Genomic DNA, 21,457 nt, shown 5'->3' on the forward strand with positions numbered 1-21,457 from the left:
TTGTGATAGAGTTTTCTCCTATCAGTCAAGGTCACAGAGGGCGCAGAACCACCACACTGAATAATTGAACATTGACGAATGGTCTGATGAATCTTAATTTCTGCTTTGACATGCAGATGGCAGGATCAGAATCTGGCACAAACAGCAGGAATCCATTGATCCACTCTGTCTAATGTCTTGGGAATGTGTCCCTCTCATAAATTAGGCCTATTAAAAACATTTAAGCCAGTGTGAATATCGTGGCATACCTAAGCTTTCACGCTGACCATGTGGGTCCTTTCATGGCCAGTCCACCCATTTTCAAATGGATACTAATTCAGCATGTCACAAATCATCTCAAGCTGTTTCCATAAATATGACAGTGGAGTGGACTGAGCGTTCCCTTGAATTTACGATATCGAGTAAACATGGAGCAGATGGCTACCCGTAGTCACAATGTGATACTCCACAACAAAATCCTAATATTTTCCTAACCAACCATGTTAAGCAATTAAACATTTTGGCAAAAGCCTAGTTTTTATTTCTGCAGCATCATGGTGGGCAGCACTGCCAATCGTGAAATCTCATTGGTCCAAAATCATGCTTTCTGGGTTGTGATTGTCATGTCATCCCGTCTCCGTGTGAACAGCTTGTAGCTTGAAATGTATTGCATCATGCAAGGGTTAGTGGATAGTTCTTGACCTGAATAAGATGTAAACCAAGGAGAAAAAGGGGGAGGGTTGACCTTCTACTTGATTAAGTGGTTATTAAGTGCAGTATGAATTTATGTATAATAATTAAAGTTGCTGCAAAATAAATTTCTTCCACAAAGAGGATCTTTACATTGAACACGCTGACTCACGAGTCAACAAACTGCTATCTAATTTATTTTCTCTAATTGATTAATTATTTACAGTTAGAACATTTCAAAAATGGATCAGATCATCACATACGATTATGATGAACTACTGTGTAAACTTAATGGGAACCGACTTTGTGGCCAAAATCACACACTGATAGGTTCTACATAGAATGAGCAACACATTTTGCAAATTTACATTATAAATAGTATATATGAATGTGTGTAGTATGAATGAACTCCTGGCATAATGTATGGGTGAAGGTGAAGAAAAAAGTAAAATATTAGAACTTTTTATTGTAATCGAAATCAACAAATTTGACAAACATTCTTTGTGCATTATATTTAATAATTCAGATTTAAGTTACTACTAAAATACTACATTTAAATTCACACAAAATATACACCCAACACGAAGCAGATAATGTCCAGACAGTACAAAACACCCCTGTGGAAACAGGCTGAAATGTGCAATAAGACTCCAACTTCCATTGGAAATGGTCTCATTTTATAACCCTTTTCATTTATTGGTTTTCTTGCCATTTTGAAACCTCATGCATTTCTTTTTAGGATTTTCTGATACCTAGTCAATGTTATAAACATCATCTTTTCATCATTTCCTCATTAGTGCAAATTGATATGATTACTGAGGAACCATAAATCCGTAATTCCTGCATTTGCACTGACTGATTAACATTAAGAATTTGGAAAGGAATTCAAAATTAATGGAATGGAAAACATAAGAGAATCAACAAATTAAACCTCAATTAAAAAAAAAAAAGAGAGAGAGAGAGAGAGAGAGAGAGAGAGAGAAATGGGGTAAAAATAAATAAGAACAGTTGCACTTGAGAAGAAAAAAAATCTAATTACGCAAGTCTTCTCATTAAGGATTTTTATGATCTAATATAAATATGGAGAATTGGTAACTTTGCCTGTATGTTGCCTGTTTGCTTGTAAATATCAAACATACTAATTGGTTCATTATAATGGAGTCACTTAACAATTGTTTGATTTGTTATTACAGAGTAAACTGTACAAAACAAAAAAGCATATCCACAAACTTGCTTTTGATATGAGTTTAAAACAAAAATAATGATCTTTTCAGTTCCTGATTTAGCTCTCGTTGTTTGGTCTGTGTATCATCTTTAAATGACTTCATAAAACTGACTTAAGTTTCTATTAGGGATCTCTCAGTCAAGAGTAGTTCTTTATTACAGGCAACAACTGCTACATCAGCTGTGGAACTATCAAGTACAATCAAGTTTTTATTCTCTGAGCTGATTAGATCTTGGATTATGATAATATTAAAGTGCTTATTATTTAATCGTAACTGGTCTCACATCAAGATGAAAGATTACACGTTTCTGAATGTATAAGTGCCATGTTCTGAAGGGAGTCGCACCTTCTAACAAGAGTAGACAAACACTAAGCGATGCTTTATTCTGTTGAGAGAACGTCTGAGGGGATTTGAGAAGCTGATACAGTCACAGTTACTGAATTTATTAAATTGTCTGAACTTCTTAAATCCTGCCATTCAAGTCATTGTCTTCACCCACATTTATTAAAGTGCTCAGAGACTGCTACTGTTTACTTAATCAGAAGCATCTGAATTCAAACCTCCAGCTAAAATGAAAACCTCAGAAGAAGAAATGAAAATGGAATATTTGCTCCCACACATTATATTTAGTTAGTTTAGAAAATGGAGTAAACAGTTTATCAGCTGTGAACGTATGAGTCTTAGTGCAGTTGGAAAGAAAAAGTCTCCTCAGGTTGGCTGAAATGTCAAAACAAATCCATAGAAACAAAATGAAGCGAAAGCCAGATGGATGGAGAGATGGGAAGCCCACGTTTCGGCGTGTGACCGTCTCAGCTGCTTTCATCCACCAGCTTGGCCCCGTTGATACCGCGGTACGTGACCCTGCTGGGTCGCACCAGAACCCCATGGCCAGGTCGACAGCTGAAGTAGCGTCGGCTGCCCACAGAACCATCGTTTTTGCCTTTCGGGTTTCGCAGCTCGAGGCCCAGCCAGAGGCCAGGGGCAAAGTCAGCTGTGCCAATGTAGCGGATGGTGCCCATCTCATTGGCACTAATTAGCAAGACCTGCATGCCCAGGTGGAGTTTGACAGTGCCATCTGAGCCAGAGGAACTGGTGGTGCCACCCACTCGGTTAGGCCCTGGGCCAGCGCTGCTGTTTGCCCTTGATGTACCCCTGCCAGCGCTGACTGTGCTCCAGCGTCGCCGCAAATTACTGGAACGGTTCCTGAGAGGCAACAACAGAAGACAAAGATAATTTGAGAATGGGATACAAGGAACTAATCAATACTACTGAGGCACCAAAATTCTGGCGTTTGAAAATATTAATCCGAAAATGACTTTTTGCCTGTTTCGGAGGGCCAAAATCATTGACTGAAATATGTCCAATTAGTGCTTCCCTGTTGCCATGTTTAGACTGTGTCTGTGGATAAGTAAACTAGTTAGTTGTGTGGATGCTAGAACTGGGCTAAAAATATTGATTTCTTGTTTTTCATTTTCATTTAATTTCATTTTGAGCTGCCTAAGCTGTTTTCAGTTGATTCACTATATTACATTTTTATCATATTTTTTTTACTTCAAATTCATTATTTTATATATGTTTGAATAAATATATTTCAACAACAAATGGAAGTAAAAACTATGGAACCTTGTTACTGCATGGTATAAAGTCGCAAAGTTTATATCTCACAGTTCTGACTTAATTGCGATTTATAAAATCAGAATCGTAATATATAAACTTGCTATTTTAAGAAAATAGTTTTTTTCCCCCTCAGAATTCAACTTAATAACTTACACAGGGTTTGTACACATTTTTACCAATAAATTTCCATGATTTTTCCATGACTTCTCCATGACTTTTGAGACAATATTCATGACCTAATGTTCCATTATTTTACAATAAGAATACAAATCTGTTCAAATTATCATAGCATTAACTAAAATTAACGACTAATGCTATTGTTTGCTTTCTTGTTTTAGTAATACGTACAAGCTGCAACTGCACCAGACGTTACTGCACACAGAGAACATATCACAACACTGAATATTATCATTTATTTAACTCAATGAAACGCAGGACCTGAACTTCGTTTTGGAAACTTTTCTCTTTCGCAAATGTTTACATTCACTTAAGAAAAAACTGACAGTGCTTATGAGGATACTTGCCAGGATGGTCATTTTAACTTCATTTTGTGTGTATTTTTGCTGCTTAAATGCAACAAGCTGTGCTTAGAGCCTTGCATTTCAGTCCGAGCCCAACGGGCCTCGACTTATTTTCGGCTTCGGAAACAATTTTCACATCATAGCTCAGATGTGGACCAGGCATCAGGCTCGTTTTAAACTTCCTCCTCATTTTTATATTTTAGATATCCATCAATTATTGCAGTGATGAAAAGGATTTGGTGGAAACAACACCAGACCATGCTACCGCGACTGTCAAGAGCGGCTTGGACGGTGTTTAGTGTCCAGCAGCAGCAGCGAGTGCTGGAAGAGTTCCGCGTTAAAGTGCACGCAATAAAGCTTGCCGCAAAACCCCAGCACGTAATTACCATGATGAATGTGTCGGGGCCAGGGGAAATAGAATATTCGCTGAGTTTCGGTTCATTTTTGTGAAGCACTTCTGCTCAAGACCAAGACGGCAGAAAGAGAAAAAGAGACACGGGTTCCAGTCGGACTCGGGCTGGTAATTCTGATAAGCTGTTGGACAAGGGCCGGACTGGGGCATATATTTGAGGCCCGTGCAGGGTTCTACTGAGCTTGTTTGGTACCAAACTCAATTTGGTATTCGCAAGTCGGCTTTATACGTGCGCCCTTTGGACTTGACTGAGTGCACAGGAAACCGCCTCTGGTGTGCGTGAGTATCGAATGGCTTAAAAAGACGTGCAAATAAATAATAGGCGGCATTTTTGTGACGATGCAACAGTGCCCCGATAAGGCAAGTGACAATTCTGTCAACTGTACCAAAACGCGAGCGAAAGACATGTATCGCAGCGTGCAGCAGCTCTTTGGTGCAGACTAGATGCGCCAATGAGAAGCCGCTTTAAGAGACAGTCAAAGAGAGAAGACGAGGTACAGCTGAATCATTCACGCTGTTTTCAAATGACTGATTTGATCTGATAGTCTATCTAGATTTATTTACTCGTCAAACCTACATGCTATAGGCTATTGAATAAATGTGTGAATATCTAATAGTGAACATTTTAAAGTTGAAAGCTCGGTGTAATGAGTAAAACTATGCAATATAGCCTATGCACAATCCCACACTGAAATGCAGGACCTGATTAAACATAATTCTATTATACAGAGATTTGTGAAATAGATTTACATGAGATTTCGAAAACTTTCTGGGTTTATTTATTTTTCCAAAACTTTTCCAGGTTTTTCATGACCGTTCGAACCCTGTTACAATTGCAGGTTTATCTCTTAATTATGAGTAAACAAGTCAGAATTGGCAGAAAAAGTCGGTAACACTTTAATAACAACTGCACGCTATGAATCATTAGGTAAGCATTAGTAAATAGTCAGTTCATCCTTTATAAAGCATTGTCCCAACATTAATAGTCATTAGTAAGCAGTTTATAAATACAGCTATAAATGCCTTGTTCTTGATTTATAAGCATATCTATTACAAAGGAGATTTAAAGGCTCATTTATCTTCCTAAAAGAAAAACATAAACAAACACAACACAGAGGATACAGAACTCAGAAATATTTATTTCAAGATGAAAAAAACGAAACTGTCCAACTGTACACTTTAATTTTTCTTTTAGTTGTACAGTTGTACAGATTCCTTTTGCATCATGAAAAATATTTCTGTGTTCTGTATCCTCTGTGTTGTGTTTGTTTAACTTGTCTGTTTGGAAGATAAATGAGCCTTTAAATCTCCTTTGTAAATGCTTTTACGAGGTATGAATAGTCCTCACTTTAGATGAGCTCACAAAAATAGATGGCTGGCAACTACTAAATGTTTTATAACTACCTGACTAAATCATGAATTACAGCAGGAATATGTGTTAATAAAGCATTTATTAACACACTGAGCAACTATTATCATGTGTCTAAATCATAAGATTCATAAATGTACATTTAAATAGTTTATTAATCATTTACTTACACTTTCTAAATGATCTTATGAACCAGTGACAACTGCTAAATAACTGGTTTGTAAATAACGTAATAATTTAGAAATTATAAATTGATCATTAATAAAGTATGAAAATAGAATTATTAAACATTATAGATATGCTCAAGAACAAAACATTTATAGCTGCATTTATAAACTGCTTACTAATGCCTATTAATGTTGGAACAATGCTTTATAAATGATGAATTGACTATTTACTAATGATTAACTAATGATTCATAGTGTGCAGTTATTATAAAGTGTTACCAAAAAGTCTTTATGTCACACAATTGTGAGTTTATGTCAGATAATTCTGAGGAATAATCAGAACTGTGAAATAAAAAGTCACATTTACCATTTTAATTTTTTTATTTAGTGGTGGAAACAGGCTTCCATAAACAATTATAGCACTAAAGAGATGTTTATATACAAATGTTTTTATTTGAGTATTGTTAAATCAATCTGAGTGATTACTTGATTATTAAATAAACTTTATTTTCATTTTCGGATTTGGCTAAATTCAAACTTAAATTTTTGGTCATAATTAATTAATGCTAATTAATGCATACATTTCTTCTTATTTAATATTAGTTAATTATTGTATATTAGTTCATTATCAGTTAAAATAACATTTAAGTTCTGTTTTATCTGCAATTTATTTAAATATAGATGAAAATTGACCAGAAAGTGGAATTTAAAAAAATATTAGATTATGGTCTAATAAGACCTGACTATCCTGCAGCTGGTGTTGCCAATTATCACAAAAATCAATCCTGAAAATGATGTCAGAAAATTACGGCACAACTCATGAACATTATTCTCACCTGTTTGCTTGACTTTTGCGGCTTGGTTCTCTCTGTGTGGCGATGGTTGAGGAAGTGCTGAGAGTGCGTCGAATTCCTTATTAAAACAAACACAATCATCCACTGAAAAGTGACCAAATATTTAAAATCTACAGTTTTATATGAAAAAAAGGAATGTCTAAACTGTCTTCAGTCTTAAAAGATTTGACAGAGGAGAGGGAATCAGACAGCAGACAACAGAATGGCTCACCTGTGAAGGAATAGTTCATCCGAGACGAGGACAGCTCTGACAGACAGTCCACTGAGCCATGAATCCTGCTAGTTAAAACAAAGTGAATGTTCAGTATTACTTCTTCCACTGCACTTTTACAACTGACGCTCTGCCAGAAAACTGTCAAGACACATTATTTTACCCTTGTGTATACTCTGTTAGCTGTCAAACAACAAATTCATCACTTCAAAATAGTGACAGTCACATGGGTTTATTTTGACAAATGCTTGTCAAAATTGTCATAAACAATTTGACATGTAAATATGTAGCAGGAACAAAATCACAAATCTATACACGTTAGGACAGAAAAAAGCCCCAGAATGATTCTCCAATGGACAGGTAAAATCTTTGAAGTAAACATGAAATGGCACTCGAAACCCATTTTACTTCCATAATGTGATGTATTTCAGAGTGAAATAGTCTATTGGGAGCTGATTGGATTGTGAATCACGATTGTTCTGTACCAGAACAGTGCCAGACTTAAATATGAGTTTGCAGTAATTGTTGAAGACTGTTCCTCTCCTGAAAAACTGCAAGCACCAGACACTGACTTGACCGCTGGCACCAATTGAGGAGGCTTTATTTTTATTTTTAAGAGGATGTGGAGGCTTAAGGTCTACCTGAGCATGGAGCACTACTCCAGTATGTTCACAATTTGAGGTATGACCATTTGAAATTAATGTTTCAATCAACAAATGTCTAAAGAGCTTTAAAGTATAGCCAGATTACTATATACAATTATAGACTAGTCCATAAATTACTATAAACAAAGCATTTTCAGGAGCTATATCTTAATAGTTATGCTGCTTTGTAAATGTAACATTATTTGCTATTATTCCTGTAATCTTTGTTGACTAACATGAACAGAGACCATACATTAGAAATGTTGCACTGACCAACAACAGTAGCCTAAAACTACAAAAACATTACAATAACTATCGTTTATTGGTTAACAATATGTTCTCCACTCCACAGCCAAAATGATGTGAGATGAAAAGGAAGTTTTTCCCTCAATAAATTCCTAATTTGCTGCTTATTAATAGTTAGTAAGGTAGTTGTTAAGTTTAGGTATTGGGTAGGATCAGGGATGTAGAATAAGGTCATGTAGAATTAATAAAGCATTAATATGTGCTTAATTACTACTAATAAATGGCTAATATTCTAGTAATATGCATGCTAATAAGCAACTATTTAAGAGACCCTAAAATAAAGTGTTACCGAAGTTTTAATAATCATTCTAATTCTATGAGAACAGAAAGTCCAAACCACAAATGTAACTATGCGGAGGACTGATATTATTGGAATCACTTTCAGAACTTTTTATTTCTATTTTTTTATTTGATGAATAATAAAAGCATTGACAGCCAGTTAACTTTAAAAAGCTTGAACAATTAAAAAGGCTGCGCTTATAAAAACTGAATATTATTGTCTGTTGATGTGGATGCCAATTTAGTTAGTCATAGTTATATTAATAGTTAGCATTCTTGGCATGAATGGGCCTCAAAGAGATACTCCACCAAAAAATGTTTATTCTCTTATAATTTACTAACCCTCGTGACTTTCTAGAGGTTTCTATTTTTTAGAGGTTACCATCTACTTCCATTACATGGGCTCACAGAGATGGATTCTTTTACTAAAAATACTGTTCCCTTTTTTTTCCACAGAAGAAAGCCATATACATCCGGAATGGCACTGGAGTGAGTAAATGATGAGAGAATGTTTTTGGTTGGAGACCAAGAGCATGCATTAAGAAAGTAAATAGTGTCCATTTTGATTTCAGTTTGACGTAAAATGTAAGTGCGTTAAAGGCAGCAGTTTGAATCTCTCTTGGTTCAGCTGTGGCTGCCCTGAGGGTTAATTAAGAAGTCTGAACGAAAGAAAGCTTCTAGAACAATGTGCTTATCAGTCAGTCTGCCGCTTTACAGAAATGCAATGAGAAAGAAAGAGAGGAGTATGGCATAGGTGAATGGTTCTGAATTAAGAATATATGATTCATGACAGATGAAGAAGATATGAACATTGATCATTTGTTGAATAACCAGCAGGGCAATAAAGCCGTAAAAGGTACAGAGGGACAAATGGAGGGCAGACCGCTGGTGATGGGAAGGATTAGCGCCGTAATGGAAGACTGACTGAAGAAAAATAAATTGAGTAAAAGAAAAAGAGGCTCGATTTTAATCAAAAGAAGGTAAAAGGGAAGTAATTCCTTTCCAATTTCTTCCCGTCAAATTTATAAAAAAAGTAAAAGTAAAATATAAGCTAAGTTTCATCTTCTGCATGTAAAACTTGCCACCCCAAAGCTAGGTTGGGTGGTTGCCAGATAATTTCTATGCAGTTTCTAAGGTACTTTGAGCAGTTTATAATATAATATTCTAATTTTAAGTCTAATTCCTTACAATAAAACTAACACTAACAATAGTAAGTAGAAAACGCCACCCATAAGTTAAATTACAAAGTTAAAAGTGTGTTTCTTGCAAAAAAAAAAAAATAAAATAATAATAATAATAATAATAATAAAAAGAAATAGAACGGCACACCAAATTTATATAGTGCTGATATGTTATTTGTCTAAAAACAAGCTGATTATGCCAACATTGTCGCAATGTCCCAGCTTGGGATCTAATTTTAAATGTGTTTTGAGGACAAGGGCAGAGTGGTTATTTTCTGAAGGGGCCGTTACGTCCCTCATGCAGAAATGACTTGCAAATGTCGATGCACAATGTTATTAATGCTTCTGTACAGAAAGGTCGAAATGTCTGTCCAACAATCAAAGACACAGTCGGCTAGAAATAATCATACTAAAAGTCAGCAAGACACCAGAAATAAGACTCAGTTGAGATGCGATTATGGCCACAAATTCTCCATGGCACACTTGCCTCTGAACTCGTGAGGGTGGGGCGAAGACTCCGTGTTTCGGAGGACAACTGAAGTATCGCACACCTCCAACTGATCCGTCATTCTTTCCGCTCGGCTTGTCTAATTCAATCCCCAACCAAAATCCTGTCAGGGACACAAACACACACACACACACATACATTGTAAAAGCAGACCCATTTTGAGAAATGTAGCGATTTTCTTGCCGACCAGAGCTTGGGTAAACAATCTCCAATCTGTCATCTCTCAGTACAGCTCGAGCCTAAACAAACGAATACCAAATCCTGCGATTTGAGTAAATCCAGTTATTCCTTCCAAAAGCTTTGTAATGCTTTGTAATGCAAGGACAAACAAACAGTTGCTTTTTAGTAAACAAGGCACAAAGCACAAAGCACAGGGTGAGCGTTATTCTATGAATGTACGAATATCAGATGAAAAGGGCACATTGAGAGGATGATGGATTTCACCTTAGGGCTTTCAGTACCCCATCAATAAAACTGCACGGGTAAAGCAGATAAGATCCATGTTCTTTTTCTAAAAAAACATGAATGGAAAGTCATTACTGTCTGGTTGAATCTTTACTTTCAAATGAGGGCACTTAAGTTCAGTTCTTCTCCAGCAGCAAACTTTAAAATAACTACTTGCTTAGAGAAAATTAAGCTTTGGACGTTATTCAACAAGTCCAAAGCCTTCATAAGTGTCTATCGACCCTAAGCAAACCAGAGCTCAGTTAAAAAAGTCGTTAAAACTTCACAACATATGCTACATGTGTTTCATTATAGAAGGGAAATGGTGTTCGCACTTAGCAGGAGACGGAAGTGCTTACGGTGCCATATGTCTGAAGTGCAATTGATTTGTGATAATATAATTTCATAATAAGATTATGATATTGGTTTTCAATATAAAGTAGGGCATTTCCAACTCCTACACAGCCTCCCCCCATTTGACAAAACCTGAATAACTTAAAGGAAGGATAAATAAATACATACAATTATTCATGAAAATATTCTAATGATGCATTTTAATTGTTAACTAAGATGAGCAATTTTAGGACTTAAAATTACTTTGAATATTTGTATATTCAGAAAAAACGGTATATCCAATAATATCCCAGTATTAATTTGAACTAACAATGAACAGCAACATTTAATAATCTTAATTCATTTTAATTTCACCATTTAATAATACATTTTTAATCAAATGTTATATCTGGTAAACATTACTTGTGCAAACAATAAACAATTGTATTTTTATTCAATACCATTGAAAAATATGAATAAATGCTGTGAAAATACACTGCTTTGTTAGCTCATGCTAGCTAATACATTAGTTAATGTTACCAAATGAGACCTTACTGTAAAGTATTACTGAATGTTTTAAATAATAATAATTATTAGCTACACTAATGGTTATTTTTACTATTATTATTAATGATAATAATAATAAATATAGCTGCAAGCAGTGATATGGTGAAGGGCTCTGAAGGGGCTGTACCACAGTGCAGAGAAGGAAGATCAAAAATCAAAAACAGCAGAAATTGAATGAACGTGACAAACAGCTGGTTCAGAATTATCGGAGAATGAACATAGAATGAACAGAGATCAAATGAAAATGAACACAGCATGGATAAAATCATTTATGTCTGATCCAGGATAAACAAAGGTTTGTACAATGCTGATCTGGATAATAAAGGAATCAAAACAGCACAAGATTACACACAATTTTATAAAGTTGCACTACACGGGACTCAAACCCACAATCACCAGGTCACACACCTGACGCCGATCTCGTTGCGCCACTGGGGAGATGGGTGTTCAAACATATGCTGAAGTTCGGAGGTTCAACTGAGAATCAATTCAAACAAACTCAAGGACGGTCAACTTCCGAGAGGTATTTCTCAGGAATGGAAGCGAATATCAAAAATATGTTCTGTGCGGCTCGGTCCAAAGATCATATGATCAGATTTTGGCCAAAATTGTGCAAAATTTGTAGATGGAGTAGCAAAAAAACTGTTTTTTATTTACTTCAATATTGCGGACAGACACATTTATGGAAAATGACAAGTGTGTGCTTGCCGTGCATCTACATTTGAAATAACAAACCTGAGCGCGCAAAAGACGCAATGTAAATGGCTATTTCTTCATGTGGGGCTCCGTTTTTATGATGAGATGAGTAGAAAGGTTGAGAAAGCACTCCAGGTAAATTTTGAAATGTAACAGGTTTATATTATATACATCTAGTGTTTCTTTTTTTTTTCTGTTTGAAAAGCAGTTAAATGTGTTTGTTTACACACAGAGAAAAATAAAAGTGTAAGCTTTTAATAAGTCCAAGAATAAAATGATTAATTTAGCCTTCTCAACATGTTAAAATTGATTTACTTTTTTTTGCTGTTTTTTAACAGTTTGGACTTGAATGAAGAAAGAAAACTTGCACTTAATCTTTTCACAGGCATTTTGTTTAGACAGATATCGTCATGTATAATTATAGGATTTTCTAGAAATATATTGATAATCGCAAAATCACTGTATCGTGATATTATCGTTATCGTGAGCCATGTATCGTGATTATATCATATTGTGAGGTACCCTGCGATTCCCATGGACACATGGTTCAGCCAATCCTGGCAAAATTGATATCATTCGGCATGACCCAAGGAATCCACAGACACACATATCATAATTTTCTGATTAACTGTTCAAAAATTATAAGCCAAAATATAAATTTTTCATCTCCCATGATCCATAGGTGGCACTATTCCCAGCATGGAGCCTCATACCACGCTGTTGATGAAGTGTATCAAGTATAATTTTTATTGATCAAAGTTTGGCCAAGATACAGCCTCTGAACCAATTTTGGGATTAAGTTCACAGCATCATAACTTTTTTTTTGACCAGTAGGCCAAATAATTCTGTTCAGTCATTTCTATGCGGCTCGGTCCAAAGATTATGGACAAAAATAGACCAAATTTGAAGGAGGAGTATAGAAAAAATGTAAAACTGTACTTTTCAAAATGGTCGCTACTGTAATGGGTGCAGACTTAATGTAAGATATTCAATGTGATCAGCATGAGGAGAGTAATCAGGTGTACTACGTTTCATTTTTCTAGAATTAGGGTTTCAAGAGTTATTACCATTTCAATGTTTAATATTTTAACTGATGGTGGCGCTATAGAGTTGGTCCTAGAGACCCCAAAATTAGTCAGATCACTATTCATGGCCATCACTACAAATGTGCCAAATTTCATAATTTTCCTATGTTCCGTTCATAGGGCTGCCATAGACTCCCATTGGACGAGAAGAAGAAGAATCAGTACAGATACAATAGGGCAGAGGTCTTCAATCCTGCTCCTGGGGACCCACTATCCTGGAGAGTTTAGCTCCAACCCTAATCAAACACCTCTGAAGCATCTAATCAAGCTCTTAAGGACTGCTTGACAAGTTTTAAATAAAGTTTGCAGGACAGTGGGTCCCCAGGAGCAGGGTTGAAGACCTCTGCAATAGGGGCTACAGCCCCCTCGGGGCTTGGCCCCTAAATAATGGATACACTTGACTGAATGCATGTACACGCTTAAAAATAGAGGTGCTTAAAAGGTTCTTCACAGCGATGCCATAGAAGAGCCATTTTTGGTTCCACAAAGAACCATTCAGTCAAAGGTTCTTTAAAGAACCATCTCTTTCTTACCTTTTTCTAATATGAAGAAACTTCTCTCGCCACAAAGAACATTTTGTGAAACAGAAAGGTTCTTAAGATGTTAAAGATTCTTTATGGAACCATTTAGACAAAAAAGGTTCTTCTATGGCATCGTGAAGCATCTTTATTTGTAAGTGTTCCTCATAAAGCTTTTAATGAAAAAACTCTGATCTAAAGACTCTGATCTAAAGGCCTCTGCTTAAATGCTTGAAATTTCATAGGCATTTATAAGTCTGTGTATTCATGTTTTTACAAAAGTAAAGCTGATTATTTTATTTTTGAAATATACAAGTTAGACGGGGTAGTAAAGGAAAGCATCCAACAAATGCTGAGCATACATGGCACATCCTTGAAAATTGTTGAAAAAGCCTCCCAGGTGGCACCCTGAAACTGGCTGTGAGAATGAGTGCATTTGAGAATGCGAGAAAGCATGCAATGCTGTTATCAAGGCATCGAAAAATATAGGTTCTGATTTGTTGCTTCATTTTATTTAAATAACATGAAACGTACTTGTATCATGTGTATAATGTATTTTATTATACGCTGTCCCTCCTGTGCATGTAATTGAACATTATCTAGCCAATATAATACCTGCCATAGTAAATTATACCAGACTTCTCTCTAAATCTGTTGTTCAGCTTTTGATTTGATGAAATTGCTGAGCTGCCTGATACATAGAAGTGCTCTCCGCACAAACCTCAGAGGTGAGTTCAACAGCACTCAGCGGTCATTAATTAGCGGACAGGAGCGAGCGTGTTTAAGCTTTTTATGCCAATAGTTCAGCTACTCTAGTTTCCCAAACCATGAACCAGCAGCATTCAGGCACAATTATTCAATCACATTTTATTAAATCAAATGTATTTAACTTTGCGGATACATTTTATAAATATAAAAACACAAGCCACAGCGGTTAATACAGTGATGTGCCAGCTCAGGTGCATAATGGCATGGTGGCTTATTCAATAAAAAAAAATAAAAAAAATCAATGATGAAAATTGAACTTTCCAAGAAGAATAAACAGTATATTGAGTTGTTCACCCAGCTTCAAGTATTAAAGCCCATGTGTCTCATTCCACAGTGGCCATAAAGTGATAACGTACGTGAAGCACAACTGCACATGAACCCTGACTATGGTTCATCCACATTCAATCACAAACAACATTAAAATCGAGTTTCTTCTCTGTTCACCAATCTGTGTGAAACCATGTTTGTTCTTTAGCCTTGAAACATTTTGAATACTTCAGAAAACTCCTGACTACATATAAAACAGTAATATTTTGAAATATTATAGCAATTTTTTCTAATATTGGTTTCCTATTTTAATATACGCAGCACTGCATTTTCAGCAGCCATTACTCCAGTGTTCTGTTTCACACGATCCTTCAGAAATCATTCTAATATGCTGATTTATTATCAGTATTGATGTGCTGCTTATTTTTTTTGTAATTTTTTTTGTCTTTACTATCACTTTGTATCCATTTAACACATCTTTGCTGAATAAAATTATTAATTTATTTAAAGAAAGAAAGAAAGAAATAGAAATTACTTCCCCAAACTTTTGAATAGTAGTGTATATTGTAACACAAGATTTTGAATAAACACTGTTCTTTCTAATCTTTTATTTATCAAAGAATCCTGAAAAAAACAAGTATCACAGGTCCCAAAAATATTAAGCAGCACAACTGTTTCCAACATTGATTATAAATCAGCATATAAGAATGACTTCTGAACGATCATGTGACACTGAAGACTGGAGTAATGATGCTGAAAATTCAGCTTTGCTTCACAGAAATAAATTCTATTTTAGAGTATATTAAAATAGAAAACTGTTCTTTTAAATTGCAATATTTTACTAAATTACTGCTTTTTTTCTGTATTTTTGATCAAATAGATACAGCCTTGATGAGCATAAGAAACGTCTTTAAAAAAACAAAAGAAACAAAAAACCTTACTGATCCCAAACTTTTGAATGGCAGTGTATATTATTTATTTATTATATGCTACTTACAATGAAAATGCTATAATTTAATAATTGACACCCATCAAATTTTCATCTGGATAATCTGACCCCTAAAACAAAGTAAACAAATAGGCCTGGAACACAATGAGTGTCCCTAAAATCCTGCAAAACATCTAGTGTACTTTATACGGCAGTAAGTACAACTAACTTCACAGTGCTGAAGAACTGCTGAGTTCACCTGAACCTCAGTCCCATTAAGTGAATAACCTTTATACGGTATACATTTGAAAACTGCTGCATTCAACTTAAGGACCTAGCAGCGTAGCAGACATAAAATCCCAGCAGAATGACAGGTAAAGTGTGCGTTAAGTGGCTGGCCTTTTACTCATTTACAAAATGTTTATCTCACCATTGTGTGACATTAGACGTCTTGGAACATTTATGCTGCAACTGAAATATGGCTTTAATTCATTCAGAGGTTACATAAAGGAGAGCGATTCAAGTACATTGGCCAAGGAGTAGCCATCGAATTTCTCTAAATGTGCAATTAACCCCCGACCTGTAATGCACTTTCCAGAGATATCGTACACTGCAGGAGGTTATTAGAAAGGCAATAGTGTCATACCTGGAGCAAAACTGGTCTTGCCGTAATATCGGACAATGCCTGTCCTTTGTCCCACCACCAATACACGCTCCCCCAAATGCACCTCTAGACTCTCTTGTGCTGTGCTGCTGGCTGAAGGGGTCCTGCTGCGAGCAATTCCTGATGAGAAAAAATAAACAAATAAAAAATTCAAAACATCTCACAACCTCAAAGATACACTCTACAGGTGCTGGTCATATAATTAGAATATCATCAAAAAGTTGATTTATTTCACTAATTCCATTCAAAAAGTGAAACTTGTATATTATATTCATTCCTTACACACAGACTGATATATTTCAAATGTTTATTTCTTTTAATTTTGATGATTATAACTGACAACTAAGGAAAATCCCAAATTCAGTATCTCAGAAAATTAGAATATTACTTAAGACCAATACAAAGAAAGGATTTTTAGAAATCTTGGCCAACTGAAAAGTATGAAAATGAAAAGTATGAGCATGTACATCACTCAGTACTTAGTTGGGGCTCCTTTTGCCTGAATTACTGCAGCAATGCGGTGTGGCATGGAGTCGATCAGTCTGTGGCACTGCTCAGGTGTTATGAGAGCCCAGGTTGCTCTGATAGCGGCCTTCAGCTCTTCTGCATTGTTGGGTCTGGTGTCTCTCATCTTCCTCTTCACAATACCCCATAGATTGTCTATGGGGTTAAGGTCAGGCGAGTTTGCTGGCCAATTAAAACAGGGATACCATGGTCCTTAAACCAGATACTGGTTGCTTTGGCACTGTGTGCAGGTGCCAAGTCCTGCTGGAAAATGAAATCAGCATCTCCATAAAGCTTGTCAGCAGAAGGAAGCATGAAGTGCTCTAAAATTTCCTGGTAGATGGCTGCGTTGACTGTGGACTTCAGAAAACACAGTGGACCAACACCAGCAGATGACATGGCAGCCCAAATCATCACTGACTGTGGAAACTTCACACTGGACTTCAAGCAACTTGGATTCTGTGCCTCTCCACTCTTCCTTCAGACTCTGGGACCTTGATTTCCAAATGAAATGCAAAATTTACTTTCATCTGAAAAGAGGACTTTGGACCACTGAGCAACAGTCCAGTTCTTTTCTCCACAGCCCAGGTAAGATGCTTCTGACGTTGTCTCTGGTTCAGAAGTGGCTTGCAGCCCTTTTCCTGAAGACGCCTGAGTGGTGACTCTTGATGCACTGACTCCAGCTTCAGTTCACTCCTTGTGAAGCTCTCACAAGTGTTTGAATCAGCTTTGCTTGACAGTATTCTCAAGCTTGCAGTCATCCCTGTTGCTTGTGCACCTTTTCCTACCCAAATTATTCCTTCCAGTCTACTTTGCATTTAATATGCTTTGATACAGCACTCTGTAAACAGCCACACCTTTCAGTAATGACCCTCTGTGACTTACCCTCTTTGTGGAGGGCGTCAATGTTCATCTTCTGGATCATTGTCAAGTCAGCAGTCTTCTCCATTATTATGGTTTCAAAGAACAAGAGATACCCGGAATTTATACTGGAGGGATGGTCATTTATTGAAACTCAAATGTAAATATTCTAATATTTTGAGATACTGTAAGCTCTAATCATCAAAATTAAAAGAAATAAACATTTGAAATATATCAGTCTGTAATGAATGAATATAATGTTTCACTTTTTGAATGGAATTGGTAAAATAAATCAACTTTTTGATGATATTCTAATTATATGACCAGTACCTGTATAATTGACATCCATTGTAGTTGTGATTTACAAAAGAAAAAGAAAATGAATACTACGGAAACCTAAACACAGAAATTATGCCAAAACATCAACCGTAATAAATTACCACTATATGGATGAACCTTCTACTATTAATATCCATCTAAAAACTTTATGCATATTACATTCAAAATACAGGAGAAAGTAGGGGAAGTTGCATCAGTTAATGTATCATAATATATTATACATTAAAATGTTAAATGTATCATAAATTTAATGTGTCATTTGACCAGATGTGTAGAAAGATTACTTAGAAAAGGTTACAAATACTTAGAAAGTTTACAGACACTTAGAAGCATTGTTATGCTAAATACTTTCCACATGGCAGTAAGTAAATACATAAATAAAGATTATTACAGTTTTTAAATGAAGAAAATGTCTTCAAATAATCTGAGAGAGTGCTGGCAACCCAGCTTTAATCAAGAAAATTTGATTTTCCCTAAGAAAAAAAAAAATAATTAAGAAGCTACTGTACTATTGTAGCTATGCAAATTTTGTAGAAATGCAAGGACATGAACAATATTAAACCTTCTCATGCTTCTCAAGTGTATGGTTATCTGCAAATGTTGTGAACAGTGTACAGCAGAACTCATTTATGTTCAGATATTTGCTGTGGGATTAGTCTTTGCCCTTGTGGGGGATGCAAGACTATGTTAAGAATCTGATCCCTCCTTGGGGTTTATTTTATTTTGGACATTATTATTTACAAATACAAATACAAAATAGTATTTACTGTACACAGTAAAAACTAGAGTTTGCAACAAGGACGTACCAGAGTGTGGCGTGGCGGTGAGGGAACGGGAGGGAGGAGTAGATCTGGTGCTGGGAGGGGTCCGTTCCTGCCATGGCCGCAGCGGTGGTCTTTGACGTGGGAGTGGCCGTGGAGGTCGCCTGGATGTTTGTCTGGAGTCCAAAGAGGAAGAGGATGTGGAACAACTGCGTGAAAGAAGACCTGTACAGACAAAGAAAATATAGAGTGGAACTTTAACAAATCCATCCATCCATCGTCTCTCAGAATTAAACATATCTTGGAGGTGCCACTGATTCTTAAGGGGAAAGTGTAAAGTGCCACGCATCACGCAGAATAAAATCGTATAGAAGAGGAAAATGACACCCAGTTACCATTAACCTCTCCTCTTTCTTGCCTGTATAATATCTCATGCAAGGGAGATCACTTGCGCTCCACTTCTATTGGTATTCGCCACGTTGTGTTACTCATTTGCATAAAGTTCAACTTTAACACATCCACATTGGTCACTTCCTCTCATGTCACATCATATTGCCAACTCTCACTGAAAATGACTGACTTCAGGTCACTTTGTCACTGCAAATAGCTGCCAGTGTGAATATCGTTTGATGAGCCAAGTGTTAAAGGTTCATAACGCTGCAATCAGTAATTGCAGGAGAAGAATTATATGAATTAGCACTAGAATTAATTCAGCTAAGCTCTATAATGTCACTAAGTGGTCAAACCAATTAAATAATTAGCCAGTGATTATCATACTAAATAATTAGCTGATAAAACAGGTGAAAAACCTCTACGAAAATGAGCAGCACAAAAATCATTCCATGCACTGAAAAATAAATATTAAAACTGAACAGACACAAGTATCTGACATAGCAATTGAGGCTTGCCAACATCTAAAGGTCACGTGACATGTTATGAGAATGCTGCTAAACAATCTGCTTCCCAGCTGACTTCAGATTGAGTGAATTTCAAACGATTTATTTTGGCTGAATGACAAAACTTCAAACGCCGCTGGAAAAATAACAGAAAATAACATTTCTATTTTTATTTACTACAGATAACTGGAAGAGTGGCCATATTAACACTATGTTAATTCACAAAATTTTGGCAAAGCCATCAATCACCTCAGTGTTTACATTACAAATCCACATGCAGCTAAAAGAAAATGCTACATAAAGTCTGCAGTTCTTTGAACTAGGCATTTGACATTAATGTTGAACTGTGTAAAATAAAATAAAATAAAAATTATTGTCAATGACATTCTTATCCCTAGATATGGCTCAGATCCCTCTCCCAATGCATGCCTATGTTTTTTTTTTTTTTTTTATCTATTTGATCTTCTACCAGATATAAATGATAAGTCTGATGGCTTTAAAAAAAACAACATCACACCTCTCCTCAACGAGCCACATGATTTTATTTACCATCAATGTCTTTAGCTCAGATGGCAAAAGGTAAAGTTTAATACATAGAGTAAAACGTTTGTTCAAAGTTGTTGCTTTAAAACTAATAAAAACAAAACTTTACAAATAGACACTTAATGCAAAAGTCACTTTAATTATTTTAGCATTCCAGGCCTTTCATATGGAGTCTTTGAAGCCTGTCTGAGTTCCAGCCAAATGTTAATCTTGTGGAACCATGGAAAAGTGCCCAAGCCTTGGCAGAGCACCACAGACATCTAACAAGACCTAAAAACTTTATCTACTGCACTTAAAGGACCAAGAAATAGGCCACACGAGAGAAGAAGCTTTAACCTTCCAGCCCTTGGAAAGCAGTTTGGAATGAGGGCTCTCATTAAGCCATCATATTCACAGACCTTCATGGGCTAAAGAGTTCATTAATGAAACAAGTTGAGAGGCTAATTGATAAGCGAGAGCCAAGACTTTTGGAACAGACGGTAATGCCCCCAAACACAGTCTGCTGTTAAAATACAAAGTCCAAAAAATGTTATCTCAGACCAATGTATTAGCCCACCCTCGTTTAGGAGGTGGCAGTGGTGCTGGATGAATGTAGAATTAATTAACATCCAAGGACATCTTCTTTTAACTGTTCTTGGAGGAAGAGACGGTATGAAAAGCAAGCTTCTGAAAGGTACAGTTAAAAGCAGACGTATCACCATTATATAACATACCATCAAAATACAATATCATTTAATGTCAGTGAAATAAAATTGCAAAGATGACCAATTTATATTGATATTAAGACAAAAACAGTTTGCTCCTTTTCTGGTTGTCAAGCGTTAATTGAACTTTCCCTTAAATAATGTGATGGACTGCAACTGTGGATACTGTATGCGAACCTGACGGGGCAAACTATTTCCTTGAGAATGAATGTAAAGATAATTTATTTGCTCACAGTTAAACTCCACAGAGCTACTTTTTAATTTAAGGCCCCATGTTCCCCCCGCTAAATTCTGTTTTCCATTTTATTTATTTATGCATGTCTACATGTATTTATTTATTTATGGATTTTGTGTCTTATGATTAAATACAAATACGCCTTTAAAAACTGTCTAATTAAATGACTTAAAACTTTAACAATTTAGTTAATCTTTTGAAATGAAAAGAAAACATTTAATGTACAACAAAACATTTAATATTTTTTGCCAAATAAAATGCTGCAAAACAGCACTGTATAAACTGCATAAATTAATGAAAAAATAAAAAACAGCTTGGTTGCTAATATTATTATCATTAATACTTGAGAATAATAGTAATAGCAGTAGCAAAATATTTCT

The 21,457-nt window shown here is 35.8% G+C and overlaps 1 protein-coding gene across 2 annotated transcripts in view; it reads right to left on the bottom strand.

Annotated features, from left to right (window-relative positions):
• Positions 1-1,115: 1,115 nt before the first annotated feature.
• zgc:103755 (uncharacterized protein LOC449988 homolog) overlaps positions 1,116-21,457 on the bottom strand; it is a 63,699-nt gene continuing 43,357 nt past the window's right edge. Inside the window, exons 10-15 of one of the 2 annotated variants that reach the window (XM_058749818.1) lie at positions 18,745-18,924; positions 16,217-16,354; positions 9,944-10,067; positions 7,047-7,111; positions 6,818-6,893; positions 1,116-3,098 (exon numbers count right to left, since the gene is read on the bottom strand). In XM_058749818.1, the coding sequence (XP_058605801.1) occupies positions 2,705-3,098; positions 6,818-6,893; positions 7,047-7,111; positions 9,944-10,067; positions 16,217-16,354; positions 18,745-18,924 (977 nt within the window). In that variant the 3' untranslated portion in view covers positions 1,116-2,704. Of the gene's footprint in view, positions 3,099-6,817; positions 6,894-7,046; positions 7,115-9,943; positions 10,068-16,216; positions 16,355-18,744; positions 18,925-21,457 lie in introns of both variants that reach the window. The other variant, XM_058749817.1, reaches the window with a different exon arrangement.

Source organism: Onychostoma macrolepis, chromosome 17 (assembly GCF_012432095.1).
Source record: "Onychostoma macrolepis isolate SWU-2019 chromosome 17, ASM1243209v1, whole genome shotgun sequence".
In the NCBI taxonomy this organism is placed as follows: domain Eukaryota; kingdom Metazoa; phylum Chordata; class Actinopteri; order Cypriniformes; family Cyprinidae; genus Onychostoma; species Onychostoma macrolepis.